The sequence below is a fragment of the Urocitellus parryii genome, chromosome 6, assembly GCF_045843805.1.
Source record: "Urocitellus parryii isolate mUroPar1 chromosome 6, mUroPar1.hap1, whole genome shotgun sequence".
Lineage (NCBI taxonomy): Eukaryota > Metazoa > Chordata > Mammalia > Rodentia > Sciuridae > Urocitellus > Urocitellus parryii.
The window spans coordinates 170,370,416-170,393,220 of NC_135536.1; the positions used below are offsets into that span (position 1 = coordinate 170,370,416).

General features: G+C 48.2%; 1 protein-coding gene across 2 annotated transcripts; it reads right to left on the minus strand.

The window, feature by feature from the left end:
- Positions 1–4,622: 4,622 nt before the first annotated feature.
- On the minus strand, positions 4,623–18,013 carry Mavs (mitochondrial antiviral signaling protein). 2 transcript variants are annotated; one of them, XM_026385797.2, is made up of 7 exons: positions 17,943–18,013; positions 13,991–14,142; positions 12,154–12,331; positions 10,784–10,950; positions 9,644–9,800; positions 7,088–7,563; positions 4,623–6,214 (listed from the first exon to the last, which is right to left on the minus strand). In XM_026385797.2, exons 2-7 carry the CDS (start codon positions 14,105–14,107, stop codon positions 5,780–5,782), a joined length of 1,530 nt encoding a protein of 509 aa, XP_026241582.1. In that variant the 5' UTR covers positions 14,108–14,142; positions 17,943–18,013; the 3' UTR covers positions 4,623–5,779. The 2 variants fall into 2 exon arrangements, with proteins under 2 accessions (XP_026241582.1, XP_026241581.1); XM_026385796.2 differs by lacking the exon at positions 17,943–18,013 and adding an exon at positions 17,726–17,936.
- Positions 18,014–22,805: the final 4,792 nt, after the last annotated feature.

A 22,805-nucleotide genomic window follows, 5' to 3' on the forward strand; every position in this document is an offset into this window, starting at 1 on the left:
CTCCCAAGTCACTGGCATTACAGGCGAGCGTCACCTTGCTCAGCAATTTCGAGATGTTTTGAACTATATGGGAGAATGTGCAGAGGTTATATGCAAATACTGCACAAGGGACTTGAGCATCTGAGAAGCATTCTTGCACATATCTTTGTGGATGTGAACTCTTGTTTCTGTTGTGCACACACCCAGGAGTGGAATTGCTGGGTCACAGGTTTAGGCCTATATTAGGCTCTAGTAGACAACTGCCAGTTTTCCAGTAAGGTAACACCAACTGGCTTAGTTCATGCAAGCTGCTATAACAAGATGCCTTTTATTAGGTAATTTAGGAATCATTGAAATTTCCATTTTGGAGACTGGGAAGTACAAGATCAAGGCACCAAAAAATTCAGTGTCTAATAAAGGTCCAGCCTCAGCTTCAAAGATATGGTTGCTGCTTTCTCATATGGACTTCTCTGTCCTCACATGGTGGAAGGAACAGAGGGCTTTCAAGCTCTTCACCCTCTCTTTTTCCAGTACTGGGTATTGAACCCAGGAGTGCTCTACCCTGAGCAATATCCCCAGCACTTTGTATTTTGAAATGGGGTCTCACCAAGTTGATGAAGCTGGCCTCGAATTTGTGATCCTCCTGCCTCAACCTCCCAAGTTGCTGGGATTACATGTGTTCACCACCATACCAGCTCCCTCGCTCCTCTTAGGGGCATGAACCCCATTCCTGAAGGTGGAGCCCTCATGACCTAAAAACTTCCCAAAGGACTCACCTCCTAATACCATCACCTTGGGGTTAGGTTCCAACTTATGAATTTTTGCAGGGACATATACGTTCAGGCCATAACACCAACCTACATTCCTCCAACATATTCATATTTTCATGAACATTTAATGTTATCTCTCATACTGTTTCTCACTCCACTCCAAATTTAGTTATAATTCTCAGTAGTCAAAAACAGATCAAAACAATACTTGTCCTTCCCCCTCACTGGCCCCTGCCATGCTCCAGAAAAACTCCACTGAACCATTCACTACTGGGTTGGAGACAGTGGGGGTGGGAGAGGACTTTTAGGGAGAGGTCTTTATTATCTATGTCATCAAGACCTATTATAATGCTTAGCTCACAGTGGGTACAAAATAAATATTTGCTGTAAAATTATATGAAAGAATGACATGGAAGCCTATTTTCCTGTATCACACATTATGTTTTTGGTGGACACAACATCTTTGTTTGTATGTGGTGCTGAGAATCGAACCCAGGCCGCACGCATGCTACCGCTTGAGCCACATCCCTAGCCCCGTATCACACATTATGAACATCCCCAATCACTCAAAGGCACCCTCAGAGGCCTTGGACCTGGCACAAGTGACTCTTAAACGATGTCTGCTAAATCAAACTGGCTTCATGAAGACTAACATTCTAGTTTTCTTATGGCACCAGCCTCACCTCACCCAGCCCCAGGGCTTTGAGCCTGGGCACACACAAAATGATTATAATCGTATCATTAGGACACCCCTGAGATTATTTTAATTATAGACTGAGTGTTATTATACTATTACAGTAGGTGGCAGATTTTGGCATACTGGGCAGTGATGTGATGGTGTGATGATCTCATTTTAAATGTTTTCTTTATTCCAGATATCAGGTCAGTTGAAGTTCATAGACGTAAGAAGCATCTAGCTCTGGGGCCTAGGAGTCATTGTCCCTCTTGTCCTTCTTCCCTCCCAGTCTTGTAAACCAGCTATAAATTGGGTCCACAATGGTGTCTCTTTCCTAGGGTCATTGTGAGGATTAAATGAACTAATATATGTGTAGCTCTTGGCACAGTGTCTAGCATGCAATTAAAGTCAGACATTAGTGGCGACCTTTATTATTATTTGTTGTTAGCAGCAGCCAAGTGAAGAATGTTCACAGTGACCACACCCAGAACCCCCTGTGGACCTCTTAGGCCTGGGCTAAAGGAAAAAAAACTAAGAAAGCAAGGAGCATGTGACTATCCTCTGTGGAGCAGTATCAATCCCAGCACAGACGCTTCAGACCAAAGACCCCTCATCTCCCTTCCCAGGGGGAAGTGGGTCTTGGCCTTTAGGCGCATGACAGTGCACCCATGGCAAGTGTGGAACCTCAAGGCCCAAGGACTTGGAATTTGAACATTGCCTAGCATGAGGACTTCTGCTGGTTGGAAGGGCTGTGCCATGGGGTATATGTCTCATGTGTTGTCACTTCTCTGAGACAGGAGCAATAGCAGGCACCTCCAAGGAGCTTGACAATGGAAGGACGCTTGCAGCCCCCTCCTCCTAAGATGGAGTCCAGTGCTGCTCATGCTTTGAACTGGTTCAAGAAGGATGTCACCTACAGAGGCCAATAGACCACAACGTGGATGCTTCATTGTTACCTAATGCTGCCCTGGGAGAAAACAGATGGTCTTAAAATCCTTCCAGCTTATGTCTTTCCCTTGGCTTTCTGAACCCTTCAAACTCTTATACAAAGAACCTGTACTCAAAAAAGGGGGGCAGCTGGGTGCATTGGTGCATGGCTGTAATTGAAGCAATTTGGGAGGAGGAAGCAGGAGGATGGCAAATTCAAAGCCAGCCTAAGCAACTTAGACCCTGAAATAAAAAATAAAAAGGACTGGGGATGTAGCTCAGTGGTAAAATGCCCCTGGAATCAATGCCCCCCCATACCAAAGAAAAGAGGAAGGAAGGGGGCAAGAGGCAGGGATGAACAAGATGGCCAAGATATTAAAGCCAGGAGATGGGCACATACTGGTTTGTTATTCTAGTCTCTCTACTTTTGCATTTGTCTGAAAGCTGGCCATAATAATGTTTTCTAAAAGAAGCTATTAATAATCTGAGACCTGGCAGGGTAAAGGGCATCACCCTCATCCTTGACTAAGAAGCTCCCTAAACCTGAGGGTGGCCAGCAAGAGAAGTGAAGGAGTGGCACTGTTCTGGCTTTGTTAGGTCAAAGCAAAGTCCAAGGGTACTTCCCTGAAAGACAGAAACCACAACAGTCCCAGGGCTTTGAGGAAATGCTTCGGCCAGGGAAAGAAGGTGGACAGGGGTTCTGCTGCAGGTGGGTCTGCCCCTGGGCACATAGGAGGGCATTGGTCTCTCCAGGACTACCCAGCCTTGACCTCAAGGGTCCCCTAGTCCCGTCTGCGAGTGGAGGTCCTTTCTCCCTTCCTTGTGTTCCAGCCTCTACCTTGTCTGGGCCATGGCTGTGAAGGTGAACTTCCTAGGTAAACCTTCCTGCAGCTGAAAGTCACAACCCAGAACAGGATTCTTGAGACTGGACTCTAATTCCCATTTCTGCCTGAAGGTGGCATTTAAGTCTTCAGGTTGATAATAGCTGAGACGGGGATAGTGTTAAGTGCAGGCCAAGTCAGGGATTCGAGGCGGTATAATCTGAAAAGTGCTGGGAGGGCCCTGAACACTTCCCACACACCTGATCCAATATATCGCCAACAGTGACTGGTTACTGTGGTTGAAATTGTACCAGTTGACTGGGCACAGTGGTGCACCTGTAATCCCAGTGGCTCAGGAGGCCAAAGCAGGTGGATATCAAGTCCAAAGCCAGCTTCAGCAACTTAACAGGCCCTAAGCAATTTAGGGAGACCCTGTCTCAAAATAAAAATAAAAATAAAAAGAGCTGAGGATGTGGCTCAGTGGTTAAGCACCCCTGAGTTCAATCCCTGGCACCACCACCAACAAAAAGAAATCCCCCAGTTGAGTGATTCTCTGGAACTATGTGTTGCCTTCTTGAGCCAGTTTTTTTTTTTTTTCAGGGGGTGCTGGAGATTGAACCCAGAGGTGCTTCACTACCGAACTATATTCCCCTTTTTATGTCTCCTTTTATGCCCTTTTTAATTCTTTAAAAAGATGGGGCCTTGCTAAGTTATTTAGGTTCTTGATAAATTGCTGAGGCTGGCCTTGAACAATTTGGTCCTCCTGTACTGCTGGGATTACAGGCATGGGCCACTCCACCCAGTGAGATTTTTTTTTTTTCCCCCAAAGTACCCTGGGAGGCTAGCACATTAAAACTAGGACCTGTGCACAAACTGACTGGCTGGCACCTGGGGGTACAGGTGGGGGATACAGTGGTTGGTTAAGACCAAGGGATTGATAAGTACTGATACAGATAGCTTGGGGACAGATCACACCTGGATTCAAGTTAGAGGCTGTTGGGTTTAGAGTGGGGGCTGAAATTCAGAAGTAGAGGTCATTAGGTTGTGGAAGTTCCCTAGGGCAGTGTAGGGTAAAGCTGCCGTGAGCTTTACATAACAAGCCCCACCCCTGATGTCTCCAAGGGCTCTAGTTCTTGCCCCTTGAAGAGCCCAGAAATGGAGAAGGCTCCTGTGTCTACCATTTGTCCAGCAAAGGCCACCTGAAAAGAACCCAAGAGGATACCCGCCCAGTGCACCTCAATGTGTGAAGAGTATAGCTATCTTCCCACCCAGGGAGGTGGTGGAACACCCCTGGCCGCTGGAGATGGGGAGAACAGCTGCCCACTGGATGGACCTCCCTCCCCAACAACTCGCAAATGTACTAGATGAAGTTAAGAGGCAGATATAAGGAAGGAGAAGGTAGCAGGGTCTGGGTTTACCTCTAAAAGTATAGCCAAGTGCTCTACTCACTGCCCATTTATTAGCAATAATAACATATATCCAGTCCCTAGGAAATGCCAGGATTCAGTCTAAGATTTACACAGATAAACTAATTTAATCCCCACGACAACACTAGAATATACATGTATATATGTACGTGTGTGTATATGTGTGTGTGTGTGTGTGTGTGTGTGTGTGTGGACATTTCACTCCCATTTAACAGGTGAGAAAAGTGAGGCACACAGAGGTTAATATCTTGCCTGGGATTAAAGAGCTAGTGAGATGATGAGCAGGATGCAGCCGAGCCTCCCCTCACTGCACAGCGCACCCTTGTTGCTGTGCACTCTGCCTCTTAAGCCCTCAGCTCTACCTGGTTAGACAGGAGGGATGCCGCATCCTGTATGTCATGTCCAAGAAGGATGAGCTAGAGGCTCACTGTCCACGTGGGGAAACCAGACCAGAGAGTCTGAACATCTGCCAAAGTCACACAGCCCAGAAAGGGAAGACCTGAAATCTAAACCTGGCTTGAATTCTGCCCACTAGGCAGGTCCCTTCCCCAACCCATGTAGGAAGCCAAAGAGAATGGAGGATAGGAGGTGGAGGTAAGGGGATTGGAGAAAGGCTCCAAGGGTCTTCCTCCTGTCTAGTGGCTGCTTCTGGCTTCCCTGGGTCCACTGGAACTGGACCTTCTTCCAGGGTGGCCTGGCCAATGGAGGGGGACTAGAGAGCCAGGGAACCCAAAGCAGCTGGCTCCCTGAACACTAGGCACCTTGCTGCTGTCAGGATGCTGAGCTGCTGGGCGGGGAACAAGGTCTTGTGGGAATCCCCCACCCAACACACCTGTTTTGGCCTCAGGGGACCTGGGCAGAATGAGGGACACGTCCTGATCTTCAGGCTTGGGCAAAGGGAGACAAAGCCTGGTGGAGGGGACCTCCTTAGGAGCACACAGGGAGACCACCAGGTAGGCAAGGTCTGAAGCACTGGGGGCCGCTTAGAGCCTAGAAAGCTAAGGATGGTGAGGGACAAGCAGAGGACAAAAGCTAGGACAGAAAACGCTGTCCTCACAACTCACTCCTCCATCAGGCCCGTAGTTCTCGAGGTCCCCTGCTTGACCCGGCCCCTGCCAGCCTGGGGAAAGGGCACCGTGGGAATGCGGCAGATGCATGGTGCAGTGGGCCATGGAGGTTTCATTGCAGTGGGCGCCGCCGGTACAGCACCACCAGGAACACCGCCAGGAGCGCGCTGGCTGCGGCAGTCCCCAGCCACCATAGAGCCCCTGGTGCTGTTGAGCACACCATCTCCTCCTCTTCCTCCTCCTGGGGCTCTGAGGCCTCAGGTCGTTCAGGGATGCCATCCAGGAGGTCAGCACTGGGACCCTCAGCCACATGGATAGCAAAGGACATGTACTCATTTTCCTCTGGGCCTTGGCTGGACTCCAGGACCACAGAATTGCTGATAGCGAGATCTTCAGAACAGCCAGAAAATGGCTGGCTGTCGACCTTCGATACCAGGGTACCAGGCTTGCTCAGCTCGGCCTCAGAGTGCAAGTTCCCAGAGCTGCTACCCCTCCAAGGAGAGCTGCCTTCAATGGTGACTGTGGTTGCTGGAGTCCCTGGGGTCTCCTGGGAAAGAAAGGAAAGTGCTGGAAGGGGATGGGTATGGGAGGGAGATAAGCCAGACAAAGTGGGTGGCCCTGTTCTCGAGTCAGGGCATGAACTAGTAGCCCAAGCCCAAATTTCTCGGTTCCCTCCTATATCCTGGCTTGCAAGACACCATCGCTTGGAGACCCTACCATTGGTGGGGAAGAGGCGGAAGGGGAAGAAGGCACCAAGGCTTTGTAGTATCATTTCATTGATGGCCTCATTGCAGCCCTCTCCCAACTCACTGGTCTGCCTGTGAGCTCACTCCAGGGAAGCCCTTGACAGCAAGCCCCTGTTGCTGAGGCCTTAGGATCACAGGGCAGCTACAGTGTCCTGGAGCCTCAGGAACTTGATTCCTCGAGGCAGACTGCAGCAGTAGGGTTAGATGCGAGGCTTTGGAGAGGGCAGCTACGGGGGCTAATGGGTCAGAGCAGCTGCTCCAGGCTGGCTGGCCAGGAATTGCTGTTTGGAAAGCCTGGTCACAGGCAGGCCAGACATACTGGTGGTGAAGGGCAAGGCATGAAGGCAAGTGGGCCACCATGCTCCACCCCTCACTGCTTCCTCATCGACAGATCAGTGTTGCTAAGCTTAACTGGAGGCTGAGTCCCAATGAGTTAAAGCACATGACCAGTAGGGTGGCCCCATGCCTGACCCTCTTGGGGGAATGATACTTAGGGGCTTTCATGACAGTCATTCCTCCTAGAGGATGAGGCAGGTTGCCAGCTTGTCCCCACAGCTTTAAGGAGAGGTCATGGACTTGCCCAGGTTAGAGACAGGATGGAGACTGGGAAGGGTCCAAGGACAGGGCCCAGAGGGAAGGGGCCTGAGGCACTGCTAAGAGGGGCCAGGACTCACCTTGGCTTTGCTCCCGTTGGAGGGCATCGTGTTGGTAGGCACCTTGGTGGGAATCATGGTAGCGGTAGGCACTTTGGATGGCATGGCGCTAGCACGTGTTGAGTTGATGGGCAACTTGGATGGTGCTGGGTTGGAGGGCACTTTAGGGGGCACTGCACCAGGGGGCTTCGTGCTGGTAGGCAACTTGGAGGGCCCCAAGCTGACAAGGGCCGAGTTGCCAGGCACTTTGGAGGGCAATAAGCTGGTAGTTGTTGAATCAGCAGGTACCTCTGCATCACTAGAGCAGATGGCAGTCTTATTATGGTCACCAATCTCTTCTACAGAAGCCAAGGCAATGGAGGAGGGACCAGCAGATGCAGGAGCTGACACTGCAGGTCCAGGCAAGTGGCTTTTCCTGGGGGTGGAACGGGCCAGGGGCTGGAAGGAGACAGTCGGGGACACAGGCCCACGGGTTGATGTGGAGCTGCAAACTGCACCTGCAGGTAGCAAAAGTAGAAGCATAAACCCAAAGGACCGTCACCCTCAGGGCTGTGGAAAGGTCCTTGTGTCTCAAATCACATTAGCCCTATTGCAACATGCCTCCCAATCACCTGTGCATGGAGAAGACTCTATAGTCCCTTTGGTCATCGTTCTCAGACCTGAGACTCAACTGTTGCCTGCAGTTCTTGACCTATATCCCCAAGTCTGTCCTATCACAAGACCGATGTCATCCTTCCCACTAACTGCATCCAGGAGCTTAAAGATCATTATTGACTATTCTTTCTGCTTCTGTTTCTCCCACCCAGAACACCTCCCTGTCCTGTTTCTGCCTTTTTCTCTCTCTAGCTAGTAGAATCCTAGATGTTCCCCTCACTGCTGTCCCCCACACTCTCCAGCAGGAGCAACACTGGATCAGGGCAAGGGACAGCAGGGTGGTTCAAGCAGAATTGCTCACACCAGTCAAGTGGTACCAGAGGCTGGCCAGTTCCCAGGAGTAAGGCAAAGCCACCCTAGGAAGAGGACCTGACACAGGGTGACAGCCCATAGAGGCAGTGTCATCAGGAACTCTGAGGATGCACACACCAGACCCCAAGGTTGACAAAGGTCAGAAGTGATGCCTGAAACTCCACATCATGTATAACCACAAGAATGGGATCCCAAGCTGGGCATGGTGGGACATGCTTGTAATCCCAGCAGCTCAGGAGGCTGAAACAGGAGGATCACGAGTTCAAAGCCAGCCTCAGCAATGACGAGGTGCTAAGCAACTCAGTGAGATCCTGTCTCTAAATAAAATACAGAATAGGTCTGGGGATGTGGCTTAGGGGTTGAGTGCCTCTGAGTTCAATTCCCAGTATGGGAAAAAAAAAAAAAAAAGAATGGGGATCCCAATTAGAATAAGTTACGCTCCATGCATGTATAATATGTCAAAATACACTTTACTGTCATGTATATCTAAAAACCCCCAAATTCTAAAAAAGAAGTGATGTCTCATGTCCCCTCCCCTAAATGCAGTACCACAGACTCTCGTGGGACCTGTGTCCATCAATGCACTGAAATCAGGTGCCTTTGCCTTCATGATTCATAGAAGCATCTCCTAAAAGGCATTCCATGACAAAATAACACTGTAAAGTGCAAACAGGTGCTCAGGACTATTTGGGGATGACAAGAGTGGAGGGCACAAGATGGTTTCTCCTAACTTTTAAATATCCCTGTGCCTTGTGGCTGTTCCAGGGTACTGAGGGCAGGCCAGGCACAAGTGTCATATGGAATACAGTTTGAGAAGTAGTAGAAAGACATGCCAGGTCAGGGTGGTCAGCTACACAGCCTTGAGGGGGAGTACTAAGATCTGGTGTAGTGTCCAGGCACCTGGCTGATGATAGACATGCTTCCTCTGGGGGTTGAGATATTTTAGTGACTTTCTGGGAACTGGACACCCCTTTGTAGTAGGGCAGTACTGAAGGGCTCCTCTGACAATAGCCAATCCAGCTTTGCACTGTCTTTCCCCATCCTCCAGGTCCTGGCTAACCTGTAGGCCTCCCATCTAAGAATGGAGTCAATTTCTCATGAATCTGGGCTGTCCTTTATAACTTGCTTAGGCCCACAGAGTGAGGAAGGAAGGACACTGTGCCAGTTTGGAGTCTATGCTTCAAGAGCCCTTTCTTCTTTGCTTAGAGGTCTCAGTCCAGCTGCCATGGGAAAGGCCTATGCGCTAGAGGATATGAAACCCCATGGAAGGGAATAAAGGTGCCCCATCCAATAAGGCAGAAGCAGAATAAGTATATGTATGAGTGAGTTCAGGAGAGGAAATTCAGCCAAGACCAGAAGAACTGTCTAGCTGGGTCAGCTGTGTGCTAAATAAATGCTTGTATTTTAATCTACTTATAATAATGTTTTTTAAACTGTTTGTTACACAGCAAACACTAACTGATACACTCACTGAGGAACTGGTTTGGTACCTGGGGTGAATGCACTTTATTCCCACTTTGCTCCTGTTCAAGGAAGCCCAGGGGGCAACTCTAATCCTAACTTTCACTTGGGAGGTCAAACAGGCCCTCTAACATCATATCACATGCATACCTGCTATGTGGGTACCACCCAGTTCTCGATCCTGCTCCTGATGCCTGCTGGAAGTCGGAAGACTGAGGGCTGTTGGGTTAGAGGAGGGCTCCAAGGAGCCAGCAGGTCTCCTCAGGACTCCCCTGGAACTGGGTATCTGTGGGGCTGGCTCTGAACTCTGAGAGAGAGAGAAATGGCTGACAAGAGCTGGCAAAGAATAGCTGATGTTCCTGGAGCATCTCCTTTTTTTTTTTTTTTGGTGGTGGTAGTGGGGGTATTAAGGATTGAATCCAGGAGTGCTTTACCACTGAACTACATCCCAGCCCTTTTTATTTTTTATTTTGAGACAGGGTCTTGCTAAGTTGCTATGGGCCTTGCTAAGTTGTTTAGGTTGGCCTCAAACTTGCAATCTTCCTGCCTCAGCCTCCTGAGTCACTAGTATTATAGGCATTCTCCATTGTCCCCAGCTAAGGACAACTTCTAAAGGAGCTCTTTTCTTATTTCTGGTCATTGCCAGACCCTCTGTCCACAGATGATCTTACATCTGGGAACTGGACACCCCTTGTAGTGGACACCCGGAGAGTACTGACGGGCTCAAAGAAAACACCCCAGGGAACTGGGAGTATACCTCAGTGGTAGAGCACTTGCCTAGCATGCACGAGACCCTGGGTTCAGTCCTCAGAACTTTAAAACACACACACACACACACACACTGTCCCATGGGGGTCCCTATCCATCTGTCTGGCCATGTGGAGGTCTCCACTGCACAAAGCACTTTCTTCAGGGGTTTCTGCACAAACCCTGTGGTTTCAGGTCCACAGTTTGGTATCTCCTGATACCCCCACAGCCCACTTATCATATCTCCATATAATTTGTCATCTTTTCTCCACACTTAACTTTACTGTGATAATTACAGTCCCTCCAGCCACCCGAGACCTCCAGTTCCCTCACCCTACTCCCCAATCTGGCCACTCCCAGGTTCTTCCACCCAGCTCAACATGACCACGTGATAAAGTGTGGCCTCCCAGCTGTTTGATGACAGTGCTGGGGGCTGCCTCAGACCTTGTCAGTAGTCTGGGAGCTGGGCTGAAGCAGATCCCCACTGAAGGAGCAGACAAGAACATAAAAACAGGAAGCCTGGGGTAAACCCTGAGGACATACCTCTCCTGGGGACTTTGGTGGCTGTGTGTCCTGCACAGGCCTGGGGTAACCTGGCTCTTCTCGGTAGCCATTGTAGGGGACGTGAGCCACAGCAGGTGCAGAGGGCCCTGGGACCTTGCCAGGAGCTGCCGGTGCTGCCTGAGAGGCTGGAGAACAGGTTGGGTTCCCTGGAGAACAAAGATACAGTGATACCAAGAAGGAACCAGGGATTCTCCCTGTGACGGGCAAGGCCTGGGTGCTCTGGGGCCTCCTCCCTCCATAGCTCTAAAAGTTGACCTGACAGGGAATGCACCCCAGGGGTGACAAGCATCATGGGAATGGGGACAGGAGTGGGAGGAAGAGAAGAGTTGGGGAGAAGGAAGACATGAGTGGGGCAGGGATCCGCATGAGCACCCAGGCTACATCAGCGGTCACTCCTCCTACGTCCCCAGACTTTTTTCTCTCAGGGCTGTTATACCTAATTGATCCCTGACACATCCTGCCCCAGATACTACCACAACCATTTGTATTCAGGGGGGATCACTACTAATCTCCACAAATGAAGACAGCAGTTAGAAAAGAAGGGAGAAAGAGGTGGGGGGAGAAAAGAAGCCAGGAGGGGCATGGTAATGTATGCCTGTAGTCCCAACAACTCAAGAGGCTGAGGCAGGAGGATCACGAGATTGAGGCCAGCCTCTACAATTTAGCAAGGCCCTCAGCAACTTGGCAAGACTCTGTTTCAAAATAAAAAAATAATAAGGGCTGGCAATGTAGCTCAGTGGTAAAATGTTCTTGGGTTCAATCCCCAGGGAAAGGAGAGGACAGAAGGAAGAGGGGAAGAAGATGAGTGTTCCAAAGCTATAAATCTGAGTGAGGATCTCTGGGATAGCCTCTAGTCTGAACTAGATAGGGCAGATTCAGCTTTTCTTCCTGTGTCAGATTCCATCCCACAAAATTCCCTCTGGGCACTCAAGCCAGCCAGGGACTTTAAGAGTAGTTAAGGAATAATCAGGCAACTTAAGGGAGGTGGAGAGAGGGTTGTGAAAGAATGGATGGGGGAATATGAGACAGAAGAGGAAACAAGGAGGCAAACACCACAGCCACAAAATTGAAAGAAGGCCCCCCCCCTGCACTGAGCACATGGGAGGTGCTGAGCCCCAGCTAAATACTCAGCAGGTACCGTCCTATGCTATTTATTGCAGCCCGATGTGATAGACATTGCCATTAGCCCCATTTTGCAGAGGAGAAGGCTGAGGTTCAGGGAAATTAAGGAACTTGGTCAAAGGGACACAGATAATAAGTAGCTCTGCCAGGATTTACACTCAAGTGCATATATTGCTCAGGGGTGATGGGGGCAGGGTGACCAGAAATGGCCAGGACAGGAGGCTCACCAGGAAGCAGTTTGCTCCGGTAAACACGAGCCACTTCCTCAGCAAGCTCAGCCTGCTCACAGATCTTCAGTGCCTTGATTAAGAAATCTACCCAACCAGTTCGGCGCTGGAGGCGGTTGAAGAGTTCCCAGAGTGTGTCCTGGTTTCCCAGGCTTGAGTAGCAGGCCCGTAGTCGATCCTAGAAGACACAGTGCAGCCACCCTGCTCAAGCCAGGTGGCCCCAACTCTTTCTCCACCCACAGAGGAGCCACTGCAGAGGGGGCATCAAGAAAGCCACAAGAAGGAGTCAGCCATCTGAAATTGAGTCAGAGCTCAGAACAAGACCAGGACTGGAGCCCAGGAATGGAGTGAAGAAGAGAAATTACCAACAACAATAAAGGCAGCTAGCAGGAAACAGGCTATGACAATGTCCTAGGCTCTCTGTTGTGGTTTTACATGAATTTTTATTTAATGCTATTATTATCCCTATACACTGATGAGGAAACTGAGGCATTAGCAGAAGCAAAGTAGCATCAATCCTATAGCAGTGGGACAGGGATCCAAACCCAGTTAATCTGAGGCAAAGCCTTGGGTTTAGACAGGCCCTAAAGCAAAGAAAAAGGCTTGGATGGATGCAGAAGGAAAGGTTATGTAGCAACAATAAGATGAAAAGAGGCAAAGAAGAGAAGGAAGGGGATCAAATAGGGGGAATGAGGGTTCTGGGGAGCCACTGCAGAGGGGGTATCTGGAAAGAAGACACCAGCTGCGTTTTTACACTAATTCAAATTCCCTTATAAAAACAAGCAACTAGCTGGACATGGTGGTGCACACCTGTAATTTCAACAGCTTGGGAGCTGAGGCAGGAAGATTGCAAGGTCAAGGACAGCCTCAGCAACTTAGCAAAGCCCTATCTCAAAATAAAACATTTAAAAAAGAGCTGGGGATGTGGTCAATGGTTAAGTGTCCCTGGGCTCAATCCCTGGTCCAAAGGAAAAAACAAAAAACAAACAAACAAAAAGAGCAACTAGAAGAAATGAAAACTCAGAGAAAACATTTACTACAAACTAGGTAACAAGATATGCCCGCAAGCTCATCAATACAAATTGGGACAAAAACTCCAACTACCCCAGACCTGTGCTCTAATGGTACTTACACAGGAGGACACAGAGGAAGCAATGGTGCTCCTGAGACACTGGAGGACATGTCTTTTGGGTGCCAAAAGAGCCCACAGGCATCTACTAGGAGCACAGGGATACCATTTGAGAACAGCTAAAATTGTAAGGGATTCATTCATTTCATTAACTAGTTAGTTTAAGGGGTCTGCAGAAAGTCCTGGTGGGGCAGGACAGATCTGGCCCCTCTCAACTCTCAAAACTGAGCCAAGCACAGTGTCTCATGCCTGAAATCCCAGCAGCTTGGGAGGCTGAGGCAGGAGGATCGCTGCAACTAAATGAGACGCTATCTCTAAATAAAAAATAAAAAGAGCTGGGGTAGGTGTGACTCAGTGGTTAAACATCCCTGGATTCAATCCCTGATACCAAAAATAAACAAAACAAAACAAAAACCCATCAGGGAAGAAAAGAGGATCTAAAAAATAATGGGCAAAGGGACCGGAGTCAGTGCCATATTTTTGAGCACTACACTAAAACAACACAAGAGGGAGCTCGGCAAGGTTAGAAAAGCCACCCTGAACCACGTTTCATCTAAAAGTTAAAAAGCAGAGAACACAAGAAGCAAGACAGAGGGGAACTAAGAAAAAGTAGTACGCCCTGGCTTGGGTGAAAACCTGGCATGGGGCTGAGCTTAATTCCACAGCCCAGCCCCCAGCCCCAAGTCCAATTGTCACTTCCCTGCTCACCTGGTCACTGGCTGTCAGGCAAGGCAGAAAAGGCAGAATCTCCAGAACATTAACACAGCAAAACTTGCTGTGATGGAGGCGGATATACTTATAGGTCTCATCTTCAGCAAAGGTCATGGCTGCTCAGCTTCTAAAGAGATAGGGCTGCGGCCCTGGGAAGGGAGAATGGACTGAGAGAGAGGTAAAAAGACTGGAAGAAAAGGCATTGCACATGGCAACAGGGTTGGACAAATCATAATTCTTTCTCCATGTTTTTGAATTTTTGCTTTATTCCCTTTAATCTTTTATTTCTTAAAACATTCTATGTTAATATTGCCTAGTTCTCAGAGGCTCTCAAATAATTGGTTTAAAATGAATTGATGGGCCAGGCACAGTGGCATATGCCTATAATCTCAGCGGCTCAGGAGGTGGAGGCAGGAAGATCACAAGTTCAAAGCCAGCTTCAGCAATTTAACAAGGCACTAAGCAACTCAGTGCGACCCTGTCTCTATTAAAATACAAAATAGGGCTAGGGATGTGGTTCAGTGGTTGAGTGCCCCTGAGTTCAATCCCTGGTACCCAAAAACAAAAATAAAAAAAAAATGAATTGATGACCAGAAAAAAGTTAGATGCAGAAGACCCAGGACCCATTTCTTTTTTTCTTTTTTGAGGGAGATGGGAACAGGGATTGAACTCAGGGACACTTGGCCCTGAGCCACATCCCCAGCCCTATTTTGTATTTTATTTAACAACAGGGTCTCACTGAGTTGCATAGCGACTCACCATTGCTGAGGCTGGCTCTGAATTCACGATCCTCCTGTCTTAGTTTCTGAAGCTGCTGTGATTACAGGCGTGTGCCACCACACCCGACTTCTAGGACCCATTTCTACCCTGCAGGTTGTTCAGTGTTGAGGAGGGTCTGCAATGAGCCCCTAGCTGCTGTGACTAGGGGATATATATACCTGTTCCCCTCCTGACTCTTAGGCAGGATAGTAAGAGAGTCACCTACAAGTGCTGCCTCTTTGGGGTATACCAAAATAAAGAAAAAAACAAGTCCAACATAATAACAATAGGACTCCCCCTTCAGTGGCATGCTCCTGTCATCCATCCCAATTTGGAAGGCTGGGCAGTAGAATCACAAATTCAAGGTCCACCTGGACACCTTAGCAAGACCTAACACCACCCCCCCAACACACATACAAAAGGATCATTTTACTATAAATATGAAGAAAATAAGTTACTAAGAAATTAAGGAGCTTTCTAGTCACTGGAAAAGCAAAGGAATGAGGTTTAGGATCAGGTTCTTCCCAGAACATGCCTGCAGACTCACCCTTAAAGCTTGTATATGTGTTCTTATGGCAGGAGATTGACTTACTGCCCTGAACAGTATGACCCAGGCAAGTTACCAGCCTTTTCCTTAAAATGGCTCAGGGAGTTTGTTTTGACAATACAATTGTTCAGCTCAGATATATAAGCTTAAAAGTTTAAAAATATTCCAAATACAAGTGATAGCTATGTGCTTGCCACAATTTGCAAGTATAGGTGTGTTTGTTTGCTTGTTTCTTATTTGCCTCCCCATCAGGGAGTGCTGCAGGGGATAAGAGAGATAAGGTCTGTGCCATTATTCAATTTATATTCATTGGGGTGGGAGAGATAACAGATAGTAAACACATACCTAAATGAGAATTCCAAAAAGCAATACAAATTGTAAAGAAAACAAAACAGAGCAATGAGACACATGCTGGAAAAGGTCATGCTACTTGAACTGGGGTAATTAAGGAAGCCCTTCTCAGTTGGAACATTTGAGTTGGGCTGTTCTCAGCTGTGAGAAGATTGGTGTTTCAGGCAGAGGGCACAGTATGAGGAAGTCCTAGGATGGGAATGAGTTTGGCATGTTTGAAGAATAGAATGCAGGCCAGTGTGGTCGAGGTTCAGAAAGCTAGGGGGAGAGGCAAAGATCAAGGTCACAGAGGTTGGTAGGAGCCACTCATGTAGGAAAGGACTTTGGGTTTTATTTCGAGAAAAATAGAAAACTCCCTTAGAAGGTTCTAACAAGGAAAAGAGAGTTTTTGATTTACATCAAAGTCCTCTTTGGTGGTCATGAGGACTGTGGAAGGGCCACAATGGAAGCAGGAGACAAGTCAGGAGGCCACTCAGGGTGGGGTTCGAGGGGAGACATCATTGGACATGGCCAGGATGATAACCACAGAAGTGGCAAAGGGAAGTGGGATTCCTGGCTTTTGTGGATGAAGAAGGTGAAGGAAAGAGGAGAATCAAGCATGACTCCCTGGGCACTGGGTGGGAGAAAAGTGCCATTTACTAAGCTAGGGAAGCAATGGGAGAGCCTTGGTGAAGAGGGAACTCCAGAGGTCTATTTTGAACATGTGAAGCTTACGATGCTGTTGAATATCAAAAGCACTGTCAAAGAGGTAAGGAAGCAGATAGGGGACGTTCAGTGTGCATGATACCCACATGCACAGAGACAGTGTTGCATCATAGACTGTACCTATAGCTGCTGCAGGTGCCAGGTCCTCACCACAAAGGATGCGGGACAGCAATCCTATCTGGTGGTCTCATAGCCCCAGGTTGCATGATTTGCTTTGTTGACCACCATGCTTCAGACTCCTGGTGGGACAATTGCTAGTGATGGAAAGTCCAGAGAGCAGGAAGCTATGGGTCTTCTGATCTTTCAGGAGATGCACAAAGACAACTCTGTGGAGATTTATGGAACCCCTTCTCCTTACCTTCCCATGGCACCTAGGAGGGCACTAGGAGGGAGTCCCATGAGGCACTCTTCCACAGCCCAGTCTCAAGCCTTAAGGTACAGATGGGGGAGATGGGGTGATGTGACCCCACCAAAAGGAATGGAAGCCCATGTTTGTTCACATTGATTGAGGGCTCACTAGAGATAGACATATCCTGAGATTTTTTCCACTTGATTTCTTGACAATCCCAGGAAAGAAGTGATACCATTTACACAGCTGGCCAGGGGTCCACACAAGAATTGAACCCAAGATGTGCTACCTCACTGCAGTTGGCTATGTACCTTACAGGGCACAAAGGCCCCTGGAGAAAGTGAGGGCCACACAGCCAGCCCTCTGCATCTATGCCTGCAGAGGGGCCAAGGTCGTCAAGGGGGCGGGATGGGGGTGGCCAGCGGAGATGCACATGGGAGGATGCAACATTAATCTCTTTCTCTTGGCAGAAGGGGAAATTTTTTGAGAGAGGGCTGCTCTCCTTGTCCGCCTCAATTCCCAGGTAACTGACTGTCCTACAAGATGTTTTTGAAGCTTCACAGCATCCATACAAAGAATGGCGTTCTTGCTTGGTTTCATGCTCACCCTTTCTCTGGCACTTCGATATCAGAGGAAGGGAGGAGGTAGCAGAGTGTTCCAGACCCCGGAACAAAGTTTCCGTCCCGACTGCCCTAGAGCCTCTGAGCGCGTAGTGGAAAGAAATATCCACCCTCCCATGGGACAGGCCTCGGAGCCTCGGATCGGATTCCTGGGCGGGACCCAGGTCCGCGGAGGGCAGGGAGGCTGTTCGGAGCAGATGCCACCAGCCAGAACTGTCAAGACCCAGGGACTGGCGGCAGCGGACTCGGACTCCCGGGAGTTACTGCCACAGGTCGGCGCACCCAGGCCCAGTCTAGCCTGAGGGTCACCCCGGGCCTGCAGGCGGCGGGAATAATTCAGCCCGTTTCCTTCCGGCCCCACCTTTTCCCCAGAGCCTGAGCAGACGCCCTGAGCCACCTACCCACTCTCTTCGGGTGCTGGAGGTGGCGCGAGGAGCCCTCGGAGTCCCGAAACGCAAGTGCTTGGCACTAGCGGTTCCCGGAGTTCCGCGCCCCGGGCCCTGCGCGCCCCGGCGGTCTCCGAGACCCACTTGGCTCCTGCCGCTGCAGCCCACCTCCCGGAAGGGCATCGATGCATGCAGAGCCCAGAGGACCCAGCGCCCGGGACGGCGATCTTACCTAGGACAGTCACGACCCAGCGACCAGCTGACCACTGTCTCCAGCAAGGAACCCTCCCCACAGGGAAGGGGCGGGGCGGGGCTAGGCCGGTGCGTCCATTGGCTGTGCAGGGGGCGGGGCTTCGTGGCCACCGATGGTGACTCCGCGGCAGGGGCGGGCACTTGGCCTTGGCGAGTAGGCCTGGAAGCGCTCCGAAGGGCGTTGGGTATGCACCTAGCTTCCTGCAGGGGGCGCAGAAGAGCAGATTGTTTTCTTCCCTTATTTGTCTTGAGCCACTTGCAGGGGGAACTCCAGGTTCAGGCCAGAAGCCTGGAGGGCTGTTCGCCTCCGAGTCCTTGCAGGATTGGAACCCAATCCCCGCACTCCTCAGGTGAAGCAACCCCTCCTCCAGCTAGGTGCTCTGAGGAGAGAGGGTCTTCGAGTCGCTCACTCCAGCGTCTCCCGGGCCTGGCACACATTTCATGTTCAATAAACGTTGAGTGACAAGTAAAGGTCACTGGGGATCGAGTGCCTAGCCCGGCGACTCGCACACTGGGCCATGGGAGCGGGATCTGAGCGGGTTCTGAGCGGGAAACTTGCTGGGTGGGGATGTCAAGTTGCCAGGCGCATGTGCTGGATGAGGGTGCGGGCCTGAGTGCAGTGCAGCAGAGTCCTCTCTTGCCTAAGGGTCTGGGCACTCCTCTCTTAGTGTTTGTCATTAATGGAGTCCTTATTCTGCTTGGACAGCGGACACTTGGTGGGGAAAGGCCAGCGATTATTAGATACCTGCTGTATATCTAAGGGCCCATTGAATATTCTCAAAATAATCAGGTAGAATAGGTTTATACTTCTTATTTCAAAGAGAGATTAAAAGATTTGGGGAAATTAACAGGGCTTTTTTGTTTGTTTGTTTTTGTACTGGGGATGGAACCCAGCTTTTATCACTAAGCTGCCTTTTATCACTAAGCTACGCAACCTTTTTTTAAATTTTGAGACAGGGTCTCTCTAATTTGCTCAGATTGATGTTGAATTTGGGATCCTCCTGCCTTGGCCTCTGGAGTAACTGAGACTACAGCAGACATACACCACTACACCCAGCTGTTTGACAGTTTTACTGATGTTAAACATAGGCAACCTCTATGACCCAGCAATTTCACTCCTGAATGTACATCTTCCTAGAAGTATATGCACTAGATATTTCATATATATGAAAAAAAAGAACAAACTGGGTACACACCGCATGGATGGATCTCTCCACCTATGAATGAGTAAACAGTGTTCAGTTAATGGAGCCAAATACAAAAGAACATATGATGCCTGATTCTAGGCACTGCTTCAAAAACAGGAAAAACTAATGTACACAAATAGAAATCATGTCACTGGTTACCTCTGGGGAGGTTGCCTGGGGGAGGGGAGAGAGGCATACCTTCTAGGGGATGGAAATGTTGTTCTACATGTCGTGAGTGGTAGCTACACAAGTTTACACATACTTAAAAATGCAACAATGGGGGCTGGGTTGTGGTTTACCTGGTATGTGTGAGGCAGCACTAGGTTCGATTCTGAGCACTGCAGATAAATAAATGAATAAAATAAAGGTCCATCAACATCTAGAAAAATTTTTTTAAAAATGCATCAGTAGGGCTGGGGATGTGGCTCAGTGGTAAAGCGCTTGCCTAGCATGTGTGAGGCACTGGGTTTGAATCTCAGCAACGCAAATAAATAAATGCATCAGTGGGGGCTGGGATGTAGCTCGGTGGTAGAGTGCTTGCCTAGCATATGCAAGGCCCTGAATTAAATCTCCAGTAAGGCAAAAAACAAAAACAAAAAAAATCAATGGGAAGGGTTCAGGGGCACACACCTGTAATCCCAGTAATTTGGAGGTTAAGACAGGAGGATCACAAATTTAAGGTCAGCCTCAGCAATTTAGTGAATGTCTCAAAGATGGGGGTTGCTGGGGATATAGCTCAAAGGTTCAATCCCCATTATGGAGGGTGGCAAGGGGAGAAAAGAAAGAAAAAGACAAGGGTTCAAACATTTAAGAGAGATTTGGTTGTGATCACATGCAAATGGCTAAGGAAAGATCTGACTACAAAGCCTGTGCTTCCAAACCAAAATTTAGGAAGTTTTGAAACACTTTATAGGTGAGATTTTATTACTGTACTTGGTAGCCCTGTGGTGTTTCACAGCATTCAGAACTTACGAAGTGTTCTAAATCACACTCCAACTGTAATTAAGCCAGCTCCACATTGTGTAGCTAAAAGAGTGAGTGATGATGAGTTCAAAAATTAATGGTGCCTGCAACTCACCTTGACCCCTGTGGCTTCATATCTACTTCTTGCAGGAAGAACATTGGGAGTGTGGGGCCTAGCTTCCAAATGCAATTGTCATCCCTGTCTTTGCTGGACCTTGAAGGGCATGAAAACAATCCAGCTTCCTGGCTGGGTGATTCCCTGTCACCTGTCAACAGCTTTTAAAAAATCTAGGCAAAGAAGGACTCAACATTATGCCTATGTTATTCTTACCAAAAGCTCACGTTTGAAGCTAATGAACAAACCTCAAATGAAGGCCACCTGACAGCTGTCCTGTCCCATACAGTAGCTAATAGCCACATGTAACTATTTTGGCTGAAATTAAATAAAATGTAGAAGTCAATTCCTGAATTCCACTAGCCACATTTCAAATGTCAATTCATCTGGCTAATGGCTATCATGTTGCATGGCACAGATACAGAACATTCCTATCAACCTAGAATGTTAAGTTGGACAATGCTGATCTACAGAATAATTCTTCAAAAACATCAAGGTCATGAAAGACATGTTAAGACTGGAAAACAGTTCCAGAGTAAAGGACACCCAAGTGTCGTGACTATTGAATGTAATGTGGGATCCTACGTTGGATCTTGAGACAGAGAAAGGACATTAGTGGGACCAATGGTGAAATCTGAATAATGTTTTGTTTTGGTACTGGGGATTGAACCAAGAGGTACACTACCACTGAGATATATCCCTGTCCCTTTATATATTTTTTTTTTATTTTGAGACGGGGTCTTACTAAATTGTTGAAACTGGCCTTGAACTGTGATCCTCCTGCCTCAGCATCCTGAGTAGCTAGAATTACAGGCATGTAGTCATTACCACGCAGAGCCTAAACAATGCTTTTGGCTTAACAATGTTCTCTCAGTGTTAATGTTCTGGTTTTGATCATTGTCCTGGTTGTGTAAGATGCATTTGTATTATTTTTGCAATTGTGTTTGAAGTCTGAAATCATTTCAAAATTATAAAGTAAAATAAAATAATCTCCTGATTCTACCTGGCTGTTTATATTTCTTTATCTCATATAGTGTGTTGCATTCCACCCTATTGCAATGGGTTCAATTTGTTGATTATTATCCACATTTTAGTGGGAGGATGGGCCAGAAAGTGATCTATGCCCCAGGCCAGTGCTCCAAGGAGAGCTGTGATCCACACATGATGACTCAGCAAACACCAGCTCACGTTTCCCCCAGAGAACAGAGGCCCAAAGATAGTGCCAGAGGGCCCCAAAAAGGGCCATGCTCTCATGGTTGAGTCCTTCAGGGAACGCTCCCAGAATAAACACAAAACAAACCCTGCCTTCACAACTTCCTTTCAAATAAAGTTTCATATGGCTATTCTTTAAACTATTGTTTTTCATTCTGTTGATTTATTTTATATATGCTGATATTTTACATATATTTGTATATGTACCCCCCCCCCCCACACACACACACATAAAATGCTTTATACAGCTATGTGGGGAAAGCAGAAAACCAAAATCTGTACTCAATGAATGCCATCACCCAGGGGTAAAAGACTGGTGACATTCTGGGGTCTTTTCTTCTTATTTTTTTCTTTCTTTTCTTTCTTTTTGGATTGAACCCAGGCATGCCTATCATTGAGCTACACTCCAAGCCCTTTTAATTCTTTCTGTTGAGATAAGGTCTCTGTATGTTGCCCCGACTGGCCTGGAACTTGGGATCCTCCTTCCTCAGCTTCCAGGGATTAGAAACCTGCACCCAGCAAGTGTCTTTTCTTCTGGTGTTTTCTTTTCAATAGTACAGTGTCTCTGAGTCTCATGTTTTCCTGGGCTCATCCTTTCCTGGACAAAAGTTTGTGAGATGGGTCAAGTTAAGATCTGGGCGACAACAGGGTCCAGGAAGGAGAGTTCCTTACCTCTCAGGACAAGCAGAAGGAGCAGGCTTGGATCTCGAGGGTTCTCCATAAGTCCCTGGCATAGCTGGTTCCTCCTCTGGGGCAGTGAAGCCCCTGTAGTCAGCATGGACTCCGCCTCAGGCCTTAGGGCACTGTATTGCTAGAAGCCTGCCATTAAGGAGTCCTGCCACCCTTTCATTCCTTTTTGAAAACCACTGATGTAGGCAGCAGATGATTACCAGGGATTTGCAGGGATGGTAAGGAAATGAGCATGTAGGCAGGATATGTGGTCAAAATCAAATGTCCATAGTCGTTGTGATGACACACACTTGAATTCCCAGCAATTTGGGAGGCTGAGGCAGGAGAATGACGGAAGATGGCCACTTAGAAGTCAACCTCAGCAACTAAGTGAACCATGTCTCAAAATAAAAAACAAAAAGGGCTAAGAATGTAGCTCAGTGGTAAAGAGCTCCTGGCTTCAATCTCTAGTGCCTAAAGGGGAAAAAAAAAAAAAAAAAAGAGTTACAAAAATTCACATGCTTGTTGGGTGTAATGGTTCATGCTGGTAATTCCACCCGTTCAGTGAACTGAGACAGGAGGATTGCAAGTATGAGTCCAGTCTCAGCAACTTAATGACTCTGTCTCAAAAAATAAAAATGATGGGGATGTAGCTCAGTGATAAAGTACCCCTGCATTAAATCTGCAGTACTCAAAA